This window comes from Notolabrus celidotus, chromosome 11 (genome assembly GCF_009762535.1).
Source record: "Notolabrus celidotus isolate fNotCel1 chromosome 11, fNotCel1.pri, whole genome shotgun sequence".
NCBI classification, from domain to species: Eukaryota; Metazoa; Chordata; class Actinopteri; order Labriformes; family Labridae; genus Notolabrus; species Notolabrus celidotus.
This window is the reverse complement of record NC_048282.1, coordinates 15,997,578-16,014,902: the sequence shown is the minus strand read 5'-3', so window position 1 is coordinate 16,014,902 and position 17,325 is coordinate 15,997,578. Positions and strand designations below refer to the sequence as shown.

The window sequence follows — 17,325 nt, the reverse complement described above, 5'->3', positions numbered from 1 at the left end:
AAATGGGTTGGACTCATCTGTGCTCATCATTTTCAAAGCGGTGGGAGGAACCATAAGAGAAAAAAGTCACCAACATCAAAAAGAAGTCGACTGATAATTCTGGCATACCATGAGTAGAGTAAGAGTAATGATTTAATCTGTGAACAGAAACAAGGATGAGAGATTTATGGCTCATAAAAAAAGTTCAAACGACAGAAAAACCAAAAATCTCTGTCTGTGTCATTCCTCGCTCATGACCTCCAAACTTCAACACATGTTGAAGACAAAGTCAAGAAGCACTCTTTTGTGGCCAAATACGAAAAAAACAAGCACATTTACTGACATAGAAATCAGAGGCTTTTACAGGAAAAGCCTGTGTGATTCACCCCCTGCGTTCAACTCTAATGAGTCAAAAAGTGTGACCTGCACTTAAACAAGAAGTCACAGCCAGAAGCTGTAAACTCATTTTCCCCATCTGAGCCAGCAACGTCGGCAGGACCTGGAAGATGTGCTCCGAGCATGCACGATAAATCTGACGTGAAATCATAATCATAAAAGCAATTAGCTGACCCTGCGCCACTCGTCCTTGGACATGACAGTGAGAATTCATACAGAGTCCTCTAAGGAGGCTGGCTGCAGGGTTGGGCGAGGAGGGGAAAAAGTGCAACACAGCAACAATAAAATGGAGGGCCCTTCCTGTATCATTAACCACCGAAACAAACAGCGCATGATGCACAATGAGTGTTGTGCTGAGAAAACAGAGAATGGAGCTTTTGTGCTTTTCAAAGAGAAAACTTCAGCACGACCATCGAAACAGACAGTGGGGTGTAGAGGTTTCACATGAAACCTAAAAGGAAAACAGAACAGCACTTGACTCAACTGCCTTGGCCTTACACTCAGATATACTTCCAGAAAAACATCCAAAAAGTGAACTTTTATAAAGTTAGACAGAAACATAAAGACATGCAGTCTTTTGTTCTGTGCTTCCACAGAGCTCACAGTGTTTAGAGCCAGTGTGACAGTATCTGTTGACTGTGAGGTGGCAGGTATTCAGATTTATTCGACTTCTCTCTTTCAAGGAACGTGCTAGAATCGCAGAAACTCTCTTCACACACCCTTGCATGAACACACACACACACACACACACACACACACACACACACACACACACACACACACACACACACACACACACACACACACACACACACACACACACACACACACACACACACACACACACACACACACACACACACACTCACTCACTCAAACACACATAGTTTCACCGCCATCACTTCCCACTCAGTAATTACAGCGAGGCCGAACTAGTGGCTGCCACCTAGTGACCGTCTTCTCCAATAATCATGAAATATCTCTATGGCTCGCGCCCCCACTCGGACCATAACTCTCCTTTACTGCAGACAGCTCCAATAAAGGATTACAATTACAATTAAAGTAATGAGCAAAGAGGAAAAAAGGAAAATCTCACAGAAGGTTCCCTTGACTAGCTAAATGGTAGCCCTGTTTCTTGACAGAATGGAGTAACCATACCAGACTCATTACTGACTCCCATTTCTTATTCTGCCCCAATAATTAATTTGGAGCATGTTGAAACCTGGAGTCCTCCAAAATTAAAGTAATGGGTTTAAAAGTGATGAATGTGAAATGAATTGAAATATGAATTATCAAATAACAGATTAACTTCTTGTTACTTCTGCTTTATGGTGGTCTGAATGCATAAAGGTTCAAATCACTTAAAAAGTAATAAATTCAATTTATTTAAAAGTTGAACTTATTTCCCCCAGTGGAGAAGCACGCAAACACAGATAGATTTTTTTAGGCCCGATTTTTTTCCACAAACAAGTAAGTGCCCCATGTGGAGAGGCATTCAACACAAAAAAGAACTGAGTCATGAACTCAAGAGTAACCTCTGACTTCCTGGTATCACCATTGTGTTACATTTGTGATACACCCACGCACAAGTGATGAAAAAAAAAACACCCTTTTCAGAGTGAACATATGAGGAACATCTGTCTGCCTGCCTCACAGGGCTCAGCAGAAGAGCAGGCAGGGAGGAGGGAGAGGTGAAATGAGGAGAAAAAGAACCAGAGAAAGACAAATGAGGGGGACAGGAGCAGTCAGGCAGTTGTGCCTCCTTGTCGCTGGCTGGACTGCTTACCAACCTGCCAGGTCCCTCACAACTCCTGCACTTATCACACTGTTCCTCTCTCCTCCCCCTCTACAGTGCAATGGCTATTGCAGAGGGGCTACGGAAATTTGGAGACTGCTGAGCCAAAACAGATCACTTCAAAGCGGCTTATTTAACGCTTGCTAAATTTTTCATCACAGTCGCTTAATATCCTGGGGAAGGGGAGCTTTTGAAGTTGCTGTGAGACCGGGGATGTTCTCCTTACAATTCTTTTTCCCCTCCCATTACCACCCTCCCTCTGCTGCGCTAAAACCCACAAACCTAAACACATACACACTCTCAGTAAAATCTACATTTGCACAAACCGAGGTCTGCAAATGGCACAGATGCGAGTTCCTGCACACATAAACCGGTTGCATCACACATAAACAGCACGCACTTTTTCATTTGGGTTTGTGATGTTTCAGCCAGTGGAGAGCGAAGGACAGGCCTAACAAACGGAAAAATCAAGAAATATGAAGACTTTACCGAAGACTTAAAGGGATTTTTTTGTAAATTTCTGACACATAAAAGACAGTTATTTAGCTAATCTAAAAAATTATCTGCAAATTAAATGGTAATGAAAAAAAATGTTTTCCTAGCCTTGTTTTTTTGCTTCTACAATCTGAATATACTTTGGTTAAGCCTGTTTTTGCTATAAATGTATTTTAAATTAAAAGTTTGAATGACTTGAAACAGGAAAATAATTTTAAAAAAGTAGCTATCACATGAAAGAGCATAAAGTGAGGGTATTCTTCAGTTTATCAGATATATGATGTGTCATTACTGACTTGCAACAAGGGATGTTCAAGAGGGACTCATTTTCTGGTTGTTTAAATGAAAATTTTAAGTCCAACTTGCCGACTAGTCTAAAGCATAGACTGTATAAATAATGGACGTAGTATCCGTGATGTCGCCCATCTGTTCCTGAGCGCTGTTTTGAAGCCAAGCAACGGCGGCAGCCATATTGGAAATGCATAACTCAACCAGAAATAGTGTAACATAAAGAGGCGGGGTTTGAGCCTCCAAGCCAACAGCTATGTGTTCCCGTCCAGGAGTCAAGTCAGTCATGTCCTTATTTGGGCAAAAACTTGTAATCGTAATATCTCCTGAACCGTCACATTAGAAAAAAAAATCACCCCCCTACAGTGTGTGCCGATAGAGAGATTAGCTACGTAGAGCCAAGCTGTTTTTGAACCAGGCTGTAAACATGTTTATTAATGCTGCAAAGATCGTCTTTTTTGAATTGGTGTGTATGTGGTTTCCGGTGTTTCTGCAGCCAGCCTCAAGAGGATGCTTGCAGTTTCTAACACCTCCCCATGGGCTTCATAGTTTGAGACCGGAGGTTGCCACTTTGTTACACATTGCTGCAGTCAAGTTAACCACACACAGTCTTCCTACAGCTTTATAGCCAGGGCGTAAAATTAACACCCGCAAAGCCCCAATGGCGGGTAAAAAATTAGTTTGCGTGTAAAATAAAAACACACACCCGCCAGTGGGCGATGGAAATTTTTGTATTGCATGTGAGGATTTGTTTTCATACTTTCACGCATTTCTGCTGACTTTAAGGCTATTTTGACCCTCGTGGTGCGCTGTACTTGTGTTTTGATTTGGTACGTCGGGAACGGCGTGATGTCAGCTACTGGAGTTCTATTCATTCCTTTTGCTTAAAAAAGCACAGCGTTTCGGGGAAGATGTGGCGACACACTCCCGGCGTGAAGCCACCACAAACAAAAAGGATAAACAAAGAGGCAGGAGACGATCAAGTTAAAGGCGTTCCTGTTGACAGCTGGGAGATAGATTTTTGGCTCACTCAGTCAAAGTAAAAGGTTGCACTTTTGAATATTTCTAATACATGATGATGCAGCAGTCCCCTTGAAATTAAGTATAAACTAATAAAATAGCAATAATTTTATTTTATGTATAACTGTATTCTTTAATTGATGCTTAAGTTGGATTTTCATAATAAAAACATATGGTAATTATTTTAAATCAAATAAGGCATGATTTTTTTATTTGGCTGGTGAAAAATATTTCTAGCCCGAACATTTGTGGAGGTTACTACCCAATGGCAGATGAGGTAAAAAGTTAATTTTACGCCCTGTTTATAGCACTGCCATCTGTGCTTGTTTGGATCCAGGTAGTAGTGCATCCAATACAATGAGATGCAATGCAACTATACCATATCATACAATGAACATGATACCTGCGCTTTTTACGTCACAGGGATTCTGCAATGACTGATAAAATGATCATGATGTCTGACTAACTGAATGAAAATGCCCTTAAAAGGTAAAGTGCAGGATTAATGTCATTAGCTCCACCAGGTAGAGTCCAAAGTAGTGACATGGTGAATCAAACTGGAAGGGAATTCTATTTAGAGTGCTGTATTATTTTTAGATTAAATAATGTTTGTTTTTTTTGCGCTTGTGATCCAATAATTGTATTGCTAGAGTCAGAATGAAAATACAGTGTTGCATCAATACTTTGCCCAACCCCTCATCAATACAGATCTGCTTTCTGATCTGATCCTGTATCATGTGATCCAAAAGATTTGCACACTTATCATCATTGTTTTGACATGTTTGGGGGAACGTGACCTCAGCAGATACAGATTAAATGGAGGTGATGAGGGGTGAGAGCAGAGGGTCACGGCAGGAGAAAAGCACAAAGACTAGGGAGAAAAAGGGGGGTGGGGGGAGTTTAGGGGGGGGAAAGGGGTGGGGGCTATAGACAGAGAGGAAGCAGGCCGGGGTGAGAGTGAGCAAAGAGCAGTGCCAGAGGCAACAGCAGCGGCTGGCAGAGACTGGTATACCAGTCATCTGTGGAGTACACACTCACTCAGTCTCTCCCACCCTTTTTTTTTGTCTCCCTCTCTCTCTCCCACGGCATGTCCAGACCAGCCCCTGTGGCCTGGACAGGGACGGAGGCTGTGGCCCCTGAGCTGGGCCCTCTTGCCACAGAGGAGAGCCCACGCCGTGCAGTGTGCCAGGGCCTGCTGATCTGGACGAGGTGAGTCAGAACCTGTTAACATGACTGGTGTCCCCAGCCTGACACACTGGCTTGTCTGACATGCACATGTGCACATAAATGTACAATACAAACGTGTGTGCTTGCTCTCTCCCTCGCTCTCTCTCTCCCTCGCTCTCTCTCTCCCTCTCTCTCTCTCTCTCTCTCTCTCTCTCTCTCTCTCTCCACCCTCCCAACCCTGCCAGCACTCCCTTTCCTCTCATCCAGATAAAATCCTTTCAGACACAAATTTCAATTATTCACCTCATCCAAATAATGCCATGTGACAAGAATTATCCCTACTGTAATAATCCACTTAACTGGGAAAGAGCAGCTCATCAAAAAGAGAAAGGAGAAAAAAGCGCTGGAAGTGATGGTGGTGGTGGGGGAGACTTGTCAACCAGTCTCGAATCAGGACCCTCATAACAAGAATTTCTTCCCTTTTTGAGGAGGCAGTCTTGAAGCGCACTGGGATGATGAAATTGAAGTAAATTGAAAGAAAGCCTGGGAGAATGCTCCCACAATCAATAACCCCAGGATTAAATTAGCCTTGGCATGAAGGGATGATGGGGGGAGGATGAAGAGTGAATGGTAGTGAATGACATTGAGACATGTAAGCTGAACAATGCAGCACTGCTCTAACCTGGATGTGTTGTCCATACAAGGACAGTGAATGTACCTGTGATGTATTCCATCCCGCTAAGCGATAAAGCCCGTCCTGGCTATGATCGTTGTCATCACTTGAATGAGCATGTCTTATGAACACTTTTTTTTCACTCATTACTGGAGTGCTTATGGTAATTAATGTTATTAGATTTGTATGTAGTCACAACTTAGACAACTTGTGCTGACTTTAACTTGTGAGAGCAGTCAGCTGGAAAGGAAACTTGTGTTTTCAAAAACGCCTGAGCTGTTTCCCTGAATAACTAGTCATGGATTTAGTCAATAGATGGAAGAAAGGGTAGTGAGAATATGTCTATAATCTTAAAGAAAGTAATTCATAGTAAACCCTGATAATGTAACAACAGAATTATTCACAGTTGCTCTGTTATTCTCCAGAATATATCTCTGGAATCTGGAAAACCCTAATTTGGATGTAATCTCTGTGCTGCTCTCTTACTGTATAAAGTTAGTGAACTATTTTCTCACTCATTAGAGAGTTTCACTTTTAACAGACACTACTTAGCTAACCAGCTAACTCACTAACCTTGTAGCTGCTTATTCAGTTACCGCTCTGGTTAGGTATGAGACTATAAAGATAAAATAGTAATGACAAAAAGTAGTTCTTGATTTTGTCAATTGTACTGATTTTATTTTTATTTATCTTAACTAAAAGAAATGTTGAATGACGCACACTATCATCTCTTTGATGCTGTCAGCAGGCTGTGATTGGTTGACTTCATTTAGCTAAGAATACTAGTCCAAGATCCAAGTGAGGAGAGTTGACTCCGGATCCTTTTTCTTGGCAAAATTGGAACATATTCTATCATTTAACTTTATTTATACTTTTTTTTCTACAGGTGTCTAGTGACTTTTTGACAAATCAATTCATCATTTTTGATCCATCTTGGCTCATTATCCAGACTGGAAAATCTATGTGCAGAACTAACTTACCACATAGGTATTTGAGGGTACACACTACATGATAAAAGCAACCCTGAAACTATTGACGGCTTTAAAAACTTTTCTACATTCCTTTTGCAAGACAAGGAACATAAAGTACACTCTCATTATGGGCTTGGGGACATCAGTCTAGCGCTCAAGTTACTCGCTGCTAATTGGATGCTTTTAACACTTGATCTTGCTGGAGAAATGTGAAGTATCATCTAAACGGGCAGGGGAAAAAAGCTTGTTGAAGAGATGGAGACAAATTTGTTCAGGTCAAAAGATATTATTAATTGAGCTCAGTTTACTTTAGATAATATAGAATGTTTGTTAAAAGCAGCTGACTTTACTTCTCATCAGTCAATCGATGCAAAGAAATTGACCAGTAATAACCGGTGGTTCAAAAAAGTTGTTTGTTGCTTTGTTAATGCAGAAAGTATTTTGTAAAGTGAATTCTTACCAATGCTTCTCTGGGGGGAGCTGCCGGAACATCTCCGGGTGGAAGGACAGGCTGAGAAGACAAACCAACACTTGTATTAGAGTGCCATCTAGTGGAAGCCAAAGGCTATGTTGGTTACAATCTATCTATCTATCTATCTATCTATCTATCTATCTATCTTGCAGAGGACTAACCTCTAAAATAAAATAAAAAACATTTTTGCAATATTTATTTGAAAGCACATAACCTGACCACATGCCAATCACGCAAAGTCAGTAAGTAAGTAAGTAAGTAAATTTGATTTGATTTGATTTTATTAAGTATAGCAACTTTCACAGAATAAAATCACAAAGTGCTTCACAGGAAAAATATTCAATTTAAAATGAAGTCATAAAACATTGCAACAGTGCAAAGAGGACAAAGGTGACGTTTCTGTCACCATACTGTTATAAAAGTAGCAATAGCAATTTTATATATAAAGCACATTTCATTACAGGTAAGTTCAATGTGCTTTACATGGAGAATTAAAAATATAAAAACGTTTTTTCCAAAAAGTAAATAAAAACAGAAAAACAATGGATACACCCAACATACATCAGACACAGCAATCAAACAAACAGCAATTGTTGCTGCACATGCATCCAGTCACAACAGTCATTATATCATTCATACGCTTGAGAAAATACATTTTTTGAGTATTTTTTAAAGTGCTATGAACCTGAGGTCAGAAGGCAGTTTATTCCAAAAAGATTGACCACAGTAACTAAAGGCCCCTTATTTCTTGTTGTTTAGCTGAAGGCATCTAAACTCTAGTAAATTGGACAATGAAATAGCCTCAATTTGCTTTCTTTTGCCACATTTAATGCTGACTACATAAGGAATTGGTCAGAGAAATATGTGATATGTACATATGTTCTACATGTTTCAATATATATTTTAAATTATCCTTTAATTAGTCAGAAAATAGTTTTAGCTCCGGGTAGGGAGATTTTTTTGTAAATGTAAGTATTTTATGAACAGCTTTTATTTAGTTCCTTACTTATTGTCAAGTTTAGCTCCATCAGTAAAAAACAAAGTAACTTTTTAGACGCCCTCTGTATGAAGTATGCAAATTGAAGTCTGAAAGCACATAGTGTACTGCATGCTTACAGGAAATCAAAGCAGTGTAAATATAGCAGCGTGTGTATCTTTCTCTAGCTGGATGTATGAACTATATGAGCTTTATTTCAGTTCCTTTTTCCCCGGATGACCAATACTTGTCAAAATACAAGTCCGAGTGAAGTTACACAGGCTCGAGTTAGTGAGGCTAACACTGACCTTTCTCCATAACATCATCTGCACATCACAAACCAGAAACAAGGCTAACTTATGTTACAAGTGCAAGCATGTGCATTTGGTTGAAGTGGATAGCTAACGTTAATCAACCATGTTTGCAACATGTGGTAGCACAGAAGTGTCAGCTCGGCCCTTCATGTCCGCTTGCAAACTCAGGCATGTCTGACAGACAACTTTTAAAAACGCTGCAGGAGTTAGCATGCTAACTAGCATTTATGCTAACATTTGCAAGCTGAGCAGTAACAAACGTGACTAATGAGATTTCATGGGTCCCTAAATACCGACACATATCACGAGCACGCTGCTTTATCGGGGCATCAAGAGATACAGTAAATGGGATAGATGTAGACCTGTGTTGGTGGATCAGGTTGGTCGGTGGATGCCATGTTCCTTCCTAGCCCTTGTTTGCTAACAGACTGCTCGAGTGAACTTCGCTCGATTGCTTTTCCTGAATGGGATCAGTGGACCCATAATCATTCATTACCTTCATATTTGACTCTTACAAGTTAAGTGAATGAAGCAGAGTTCAAGTAAGCTTAAATATCTTTCTCCTGAGAACATTGTGTTTTCAAGTAATTGATTATTTGATTCTAATTGATTGATTAAACTCACCAATAATTCACAGACTTAAAATGTATGATCTATGCCTCAATTGAAATATGTTGATTGTGTATATATCAACAGTTGTAATGAATTGAAAAAGACCAGAGTCAGGAGATTTCAATAATAATGTTAAGACATTGGGAGGACGGAGAGAAGAGGAGGCAATAAAGACTAGATGAGGAGCAAGCAGTGGTGGACAGTAGAAGAGTCAATTTACTTGAGTGCAGTACTTAAGTAAATTTTTTGAGTATCTGTACTTTACCTTAGTATTATTTTTTGGGGGGAACTTATTACTTTTACTCCACTACATTTGAAGGACAATTATTGTACTTTTTACTCCACTACATTTCTATCAAAGCTCTAGTTACTCACTACTTTAGCTTTGAAGTCAGCTACTGAATTTTCTTCTCTTTTCTGAAATCTGATCCTAAGACAGTAAAATGTGTTTGTGTAGTTCTGTTTGTCTCAGTGGTTTAGTGGTACCAGCATATCGTGCGTCTCCACGGTTGAACGTGGAGCAAACACAGAGCAAATTTCACTCAGATCAGGCAGTTCATGTAGAGGTGGTAATGATGGCTATAACTCTCCACCTGAGCACTCATGGCCATATCTTCATCCCGTGTTAGAGGTTTTTGAAATGAAGAAGGATTCATATCTTTTGAAATGTTCTCCTTGTTTCCCACTCTGCACAAACATACAAAAATTCACTGTCCAACCTGAGAAAGCGTGTTGAGTTACATAACATTTATTTCATTCCAGATGAACATTTGAAACTAAGTTGTCTGTGCTTGGAGTAACTTAGTTGCTGTTTTTATTCCATGGTATAGTTTTTAGAGATTTCAAGTCATGTTTTCTACATGAACATAATTTAACAGAATGTACTCCTATGTATTCTTGACTGCATTTATGTATTGTGAAAATACAACATTTTGAGATATTTTAAAATGTACTTTGAATATTTAAGTATTTTTAAAAGCAAGTACTTCAGTACTTTAACTTAAGTAATAATTTGACAGAGCAACTTTCACTTGCATTAGAGTAATTTGACTACGGGGACGTGCTTTATCTGAGTGCGTCATCCAAATGTCTCCAGTCTTTGGACACCGTTTTTCATTCGGCACTGAGATTTGTCACTGGCTGTAGTCATCTCACCCACCATTTTGATTTGTATGTGAAATCAAATTTTCCCTCTCTGAGTGCACGCAGATACAAACACTGGCTGACCCTAATTTACAAGGCTCTTTTAGGCTTGATTCCTCACTATTTGTGCGCTTTATTGTAGAGAAAAATCAGTTCCAATACCTTGCATTCTTGCACTACTCTTGTTTTATCTGTTCCTCGGGTAAGGACTGAATTTGGAAAAGGAGCTTTCGGCTTTGCTGCCCCCATGGCATGGAATGCTCTACAGACTAAACTGAAACTCTCTGAACTTATTACACTTGGAGCCTTCTGTTCTATCCTGAGGGACAGACAGCGTGAGAGCACTGAACAGTGCCTGTGTTTTAGACCTTAAATTATTGTTTGTTGTTTTGTTACAGCCTCCACACCTCTTATTCCTATTGTAAAACACTATGCATCTATAAATTGTATGTTTTAACTTGTACTGTCGTTTTCGTGTAACTGTTTTTATGATATGTGCTGCTGACCTCTTGGCCAGGTCACCCTTGTGAACGAGATCCTGATCTAAATGGTTTTTTATCTGGTTGAATAAAGGTTAATAATAATATTTTACCAGGAGAATCAACACTTTGACTTAAATAATGAGGCTGTGTACTTTATCCACCGCTGAGAGCAAGTACATATCATTCTGAACAAAACAGTATTATACAACTACGTAAGCACCCAACCAGATCATGTAAATATATGCATGTGCCAAAAATGTACGAATATTAACTAAACAGAACAACTTTGCTACAAAAAATACGACCCAGAGAATATCAGAGGGACTTATAGGTAGGAGTTAAATCCCTCCAGCAGGTGGCAGCACTGAGACACATGAGGTGTCAGCTGCTGTCAAACCTGAAAACGAAGAAGAAGAGAGCGCGGCGGTTCCGTGACCATAGCATCAGTTTCTAATCTATCGGTATTTGACAGTTTAACTTTAAAGAAAGGAGAAAACATTATCCTTCCACACAAAGCCCAGAATGTCGGATAGGAAACCGTGTAAAGTGTGCAATTTCACGCGACAGAAGTCATATGGGTTGGCAGTTCCGTCTCTGGAGGAGCTAAAGGCAAAAGGTAAGTTATCACTGACGGGTTTTAACTTGTAGAAATGTCTTAAGAGTGAAAGTAAAACAAATATTCTGTTTGAAAGAGAGAGTGGTCAAAATATTCTGGCATTAAGGTGTAATCCTGTCTTTTTAGTGGTTAGTTATATTAGTGTATAGTTATAGTTCTGTATTTAGCTGTTATATTGTTCATAATCAGTCTATCATTGCTAAACAGCAGGGAGATGTTTAACATAAAGATACAACACAAATATGATAGACTTTAATCCTCAGCGCAACAACAGTACCGCCATGATGATTTTGCTTCACAGTTTAAATCACTTATCTGTCATGATCACAGATGAGCTCTGTGTGGATACATTTTCGTCGTGTTCAAACTTGCAGGAACTAAACATGAGAAGTCAGGAAAGACCTCCCTCCTGCACTGCTCATTCTTTGCAAGCTCGTCACCAGGCGTTGCCCAGATCATTGCACTCTTCACATTCTCTGTCCACTGGAGAGTTGTGCTAAAAACCTGTATTTCAGAATGTATGAAAGGGTTTTAACAAAGGTTGCACTAGAAGATAAACCTCTTTGACATTTATATGAATGATACATAATGTGTTATGACTGGCATTGGGTATCACTGGGTTACACTATGTGCCTGCCCTTTTAAAGGCATCCCTATGCAGTTCTTTTGCATCATAAAATACAAAGATGATGTCATGTAAAGGTATTCTTCTTTACTGTCCTCAGGAGGTGAATTTCTTGGCTTCAACTCCACTGAGCCGATCACAGTGGTTCTGGAGGATGATGGGACGATAGTAGAGGATCAGGGCTACTTTATGTGTTTACCGTTAAACACAAAGTTCATGCTGCTGCATGAGAAAGACACGTGGTCTCCAGTCCGCAAAAGTAAGGAAATCAACACTTCTTGAAATAAACATTTAAACCACAACTCAGAGTCCTGTGTTTAAGTACTGATTTACCTCTCATTGCAGTGGATGGTGGCACAGCCTGGATGGCAAGGGACTCTGTGATACTGGAGGAGGATACTGTGGATACTTCTAGTTCGGCAGCACCGTGGTGGGACTTGGCTCGGCAGCTGAGGCAGGACCTTACAAGTATAATCCTCATGTCTGAGGAAAATTTACAGGTATTGGCAGTATTTAATTATTTCAGCAACAGTGTGCTGCCAAACCTTACAAAGCATGGAATGTCAAGACAAGAACAAGAGTGGAAAACCTGAAAATCTTACTTAGCTTCTCTGTTTATTCCTTTCTTCTTCTGTTCCATTGTTTGTTGTTGCTGCAACTCAGAGTAAGACAAACACACACAGTTGTTTAAAGTTGATTGTAATTTAATACACAGCTGTGTTACATGCTTGATTCTGATTGCCCAGGAATACAGAGCAAAGGTTTGCCATTCCTCGATAGCAAACTGTTGAAGAATAGGTTGTTATGGAGTGCAGAGCCAAGGGACCGACTTTAATAAGACTCTGGAGGACTAACTGTAATCAAATCAAGCACAAAAAAGAAGTCTGTTAAATTTAAACCCTTACAGGGTTCCCATAAGCTAGAACAACCTGCTAGCTATATGTTATCCAATCCTTAGTGCTTTTAGTATAATTTGCGTCACCTTCTGTTCCAGTCCTTAGTGGATGTCCCATGTCCTGAACTCGCCTCTGCTCTGGGCTTCCAAGAGAAGAGGACAGCAGACCTCCAGGAGACACTGCAGGGTGTTCTGGACCGACGAGAAGAGGAGAGGCAGTCTAAGGAGTTGCTCCAGCTCTACCTCCAACATGCGGAGAAAGAGGATGGGGAAACAGGAGAGCAAAATCAGCCCAGCCAAGAAGGTACAACTGTGTCATTTTGTAGCAACTTTACTTTTTGGTTTGTGGATGGACACAAAAATGTGCTATTTTAGTGAACAAGACTCAAAGTCAACATGTTAGACAGTCATTACTAGAAACTTAGTAGAGCAAAGAAATCTGGAAAGACAACTTGAAAAATATCTTGGTTTTTGATCTCTATTCAGTGTGGGGTAGTGAGCTATTTTACCTGTACGTTTTCCAGGGCAACACTAGTGCGCATTCATGAGGAGAGCTGTGCTTTTGCCTTTTGGTCACTAGGTGGAAGCATTGTTGCTGCTGAATATCCTGAATATCCCCTGCTGCAGTCATTTATCATAACTAGTCCCTCATATAACCAATGAGCCTGATGATCCTTCTTAATGTGACAGGAGCTGGAGACGTAGATGTGATAGATGCAATAGAGGTGGACTCTACATCTGGATTCATGTACAGGACACTGATGGTGCTGAAAGGCAAAACAAACCCAGAGACTAGACTCTCCACTGAAGACCTGCAGGTAATCCACTGACATCACTGATCCAGGACCTTTGCATACTCACATATACTGTATTTATGTACACAAGGGCAGCAACAAGTCAGAAAACCCTTTTAAAGTTATTCCGTCTAGACATCAGGAAGACTCTCAACTTTAATTCTACTTTTCTTTGTTTAATGTAAAAAACAAAAAATAAAAAAATCCAGATACAACAGGGTTTATTACTGGGTAAACAGATTAATTACATCAGTATGTAAATGTGAATTTAAAGACATTAGCAAAGAGTCTCACAGTTTCACATTTCCAGCGTTAACAATGAAATCTCTCCCCTGTGTTTTCAGACAGTAGTGAGCAAAGGGGTGGACTCTATGATACCGGTGCTGGGCTGGGACAGAACAAGGACGTCTGCGCTGCTGACGGCCTGCGAAGCCGAGCTGGCCAAGCGTCTCCAGCAGGTTCAAGCAGTGCAGTCCATCAGGAGCAACACACAGCCGGACAGCAGCCAGGAGAACAACGAGAAGAGTGAGGAGCAGAGCAAAGGAGCTCCGGCTTCTGAGGAAGGCAACTAGGCTGAGACTTCACCTGAGCAGAGACTGATAAGAATGACACTACCTGCCTCAGGGTTCGTGGGATGGAATTTTCCCTGGGTAACTGATATTATCCAAAATGCTGGAATTTATGAATGTTAACAATGTTGATGTTTCATTCACTTCGCTCAACTTGCAAACCACTGGAATGCATCAAGAGGGATCAGGGTAATTTGCATAAGCCATGTTGATCAAAGACGTGCAGTTATACCACTTGCATCAAATTTTTATAGATGTCTTGTTTTGATGGAGCCAACCAACTTTGAATATTATTAGAGACAATCATATCCATTTGAAACCAAGCAAATATGGAAAGATGCCTATTCCTTTTTTGATAATAGTACAATGAGACTTAAGTATAAAGCTGGAGCAGCAGCTTGCTAGAGTAGCTTAATGTTAAGTCTGGAAATCTTAAAATTGTCCAATCTGGCTCTGTCAGTGGTAAAAATTCTGCCAGAAACCTCATATCTTCTTGCAGTAGTCTCTAGACTAGACTCCAGGAAGGTTGCACAAGAGAACTCCTATGAAAAAAGACATTATATTGACGAGATATTGTTTACTCCCTACATGCCAACCTGTCTGTTTCCTGTGTTTCAGTCTGGTTGTCAAGCTGAGCCTCAACTCCATAGGTAGCAGACGTCAATGAAAGTGATGAAAACTATCAAAAAGGGGAAACACTACTAAAAGGTTCTATATAAAATGTTACATTCCAAGCAGCTTCCAGGTTATATTGTTTACACTCTGCTCACACTTAAACACAGCCTATGAGGACAGAAGGTGTGCACTGTGCTATAGCATTAGACTGAATATGAGCAGGAATAATACTTTGAACTAGCTAGAGAAAGCATGTGGAGCCTCAGCATCTGGTGATTTAAAGACCAAATGTTTTGCATCTTCTGGAAATAATTTGTAATGCTATCATTGTTAGTGGAATTTAGAAAGACGGTGTGTTCTTATTTCAGTCTGCCTGCAACCAGGCTGATCGTTTGCCTTGTAACATGCTCCTACTTGTTCTATTTCTAGGGAACTCCTGCAAAAAGAAAAAAAAAGTTCTACTTCTCAGGTGCCGTTCTGCTCATTTTTTTAAATAGTTTTTGCAGACCCTGTGAGTCAAGGAATTCATAACTTGTCACGGAAATGCAAAAAAATCTGAACAACTGACAGGTGACCTGGCATGAAGACAGAAGCTGAAACTATGATACTGTCAGCATGAGAGTAACATGTTCTGTTAAACACCACCTGTGTGGTTGGAACACATTATGAGACTGTGCAGCACGAGTTTTGAGGATCTTGCCTTTTTATACAGAGTTAGAGCTTTTTTTCTTGTTTAATTCAATGCTAGCTGTAAAACAAACTTCCCCTCAGGGATAATAAAGTTAAGCTTGGGTTTGAACTCAAACATGTTAAAGGTACAGTTGTGATTTTAATGTTTTGATAATCAAACTGGTATGGCCAAACTTAAGTAATATAATCTATTGTTGTATGTATTGAGTATATACAGGAGACATTCAGCAGTTAAAAACCATACAGAATACATCATCAGTTTTTTTATGCATAGAATATCTGCAAGTTTTCACGAGTAACTGAGCATTTGATAGATGTACACAAAGTCATTTATCATTCTGACAATAAGGAGACAGATGAGATGTGTACCACTTCACTAATGTAAGCCTCACTGAACACATCATCCTTGACATTGTGGATTAAAATGTCTTCGTCTTTAAGATATACAAAGACTCAGTATTTCTAAATGAGAGCCCGTCAAAGATCCTTTATTAAATACATTTTTGAAGTTATGTATCAGTCTTGTGGCAGAGTGATGTAAGTGTGTATAGGTCTATGTGACTCATAGGTCATGGAGGAGATGGCCTTTGGCATGCCTGTCATCTGATCTGTCTCTTGAACAAATGATACAAAGGAGTAGAAATTTAAATTTGCAGAAGGATCACCTTTTCATGTTTTGATGAGAATGACATGTTATGGCCGCCTTGTACTTTTTACAGGACAGAGTGGACTGTTCATCAAGTTCTCCTCTTCCCTCTGTGTTGTGTCACAGACTTTAAGTTTGAGGATGTCAGTTTATCAGTAAGTAACCTGTTACTTTGCTGTTTTATAACCTTGTAAGAATTAACATGCGATTGCCAAAATAACTTCACAATGTGCGATGAATTAAATCCAGTTCAACGAATGTTAAAATGAACGGTATATTTAATTGTACAGTGTGATTTACAGTACATTTTATAAACATGTTGAATGTTGTTATATGGGATTTCCTAAATTGAACTCAACCTCAGACGTTCAAGGCTGCTGTTGTTTTCTGAGACATTAAGAAAATAATCCATCATCCTGCTGATGTTCTCGTTAGGTTGACCTGGTTAGGTTGTTAATTTTGTTGGCATTTTAGGGACATTTATGATTAAAAATAATTTCAATCTGTTTCATAGGTTGCTAAAAGAAAAAACTCCTATCTGAAGCTTTAATAAATGTTAAATGCACATAGAATTAATCAAAATACAAGTGTTCTGTATTGAGATGGACCAGAACTTCAATTTCAGTTGACTGAAAAAATGTCATAAAATACACCATGAAAATATTGTTGAATTCATGTCTTTCATACCTGCAGTCAGACACCATAATTCATTTTTCAGACACTTCACCTTTCCTTCAAATACAATAACTTAACGTACAGGACACAGGGTTGTCAGCAAAATTGTGACTGATGTATTAGCTGTCAGCCCACTGGCTGCATGCTGCTACTAGATATCTTCCAACTGTTGCTTAATGGGTTTCATGGTGTGCGTAATTCCTGTGGAATTGGCTCCAACTAGGCGGAGCAGTTAGAAATGAGCAGTGTACAGGAGCAGTGGAAGGTGCTATCATGTATCACAGCGTCTGGTGCATTAGGTTTTGATTTAACAGAGAGTGCAGGTTTGCTCTGTAAGCACTAAGTTGACCTGAGGACAGTCTGGGCATTTCATGCTGGAAACAAACAGTATCCCATGTGGTCAGATGATTTTCCTAA

At 39.7% G+C, this 17,325-nt stretch overlaps 2 protein-coding genes across 5 annotated transcripts in view; one reads left to right on the top strand and one right to left on the bottom strand.

The window, feature by feature from the left end:
* Nucleotides 1–9,011, bottom strand: part of pex14 (peroxisomal biogenesis factor 14) — a 55,011-nt gene extending 46,000 nt beyond the window's left edge. For 2 of the 3 annotated variants that reach the window (XR_004633038.1, XM_034696232.1), the window contains exons 1-2: nt 8,909–9,011; nt 7,245–7,295 (exon numbers count right to left, since the gene is read on the bottom strand). Coding sequence is in view for 2 of the 3 variants with exons in the window: in XM_034696232.1 (XP_034552123.1) it covers nt 7,245–7,295; nt 8,909–8,944 (87 nt within the window). In the remaining variant the exon portion in view is untranslated. Of the gene's footprint in view, nt 1–7,244; nt 7,296–8,540; nt 8,663–8,908 lie in introns of those variants that run through there. The other variant, XM_034696233.1, reaches the window with a different exon arrangement.
* A 2,170-nt stretch (nt 9,012–11,181) lies between these two features.
* dffa (DNA fragmentation factor, alpha polypeptide) lies at nt 11,182–16,896 on the top strand. 2 transcript variants are annotated; one of them, XR_004633111.1, is made up of 7 exons: nt 11,182–11,399; nt 12,125–12,283; nt 12,370–12,524; nt 13,019–13,223; nt 13,610–13,737; nt 14,058–14,363; nt 14,901–16,896. XR_004633111.1 is itself a non-coding variant. In XM_034696622.1 (6 exons), exons 1-6 carry the CDS (start codon nt 11,306–11,308, stop codon nt 14,283–14,285), a joined length of 969 nt encoding a protein of 322 aa, XP_034552513.1. In that variant the 5' UTR covers nt 11,182–11,305; the 3' UTR covers nt 14,286–16,896. The 2 variants fall into 2 exon arrangements, 1 of the variants encoding a protein (XP_034552513.1); XM_034696622.1 differs by having other exon boundaries at nt 14,058–16,896.
* Nucleotides 16,897–17,325: the final 429 nt, after the last annotated feature.

What these genes read in the sequence shown, in the direction of transcription:
- dffa (XM_034696622.1), top strand. Translation starts at nt 11,306, where the DNA reads ATGTCGGATAGGAAACCGTGTAAAGTGTGCAATTTCACGCGACAGAAG. An exon ending in TGTCTGAGGAAAATTTACAG is followed by an intron (nt 12,525 to 13,018) that starts GTATTGGCAGTA and finishes CTTCTGTTCCAG; the next exon opens with TCCTTAGTGGATGTCCCATG. An exon ending in TCTCCACTGAAGACCTGCAG is followed by an intron (nt 13,738 to 14,057) that starts GTAATCCACTGA and finishes CTGTGTTTTCAG; the next exon opens with ACAGTAGTGAGCAAAGGGGT.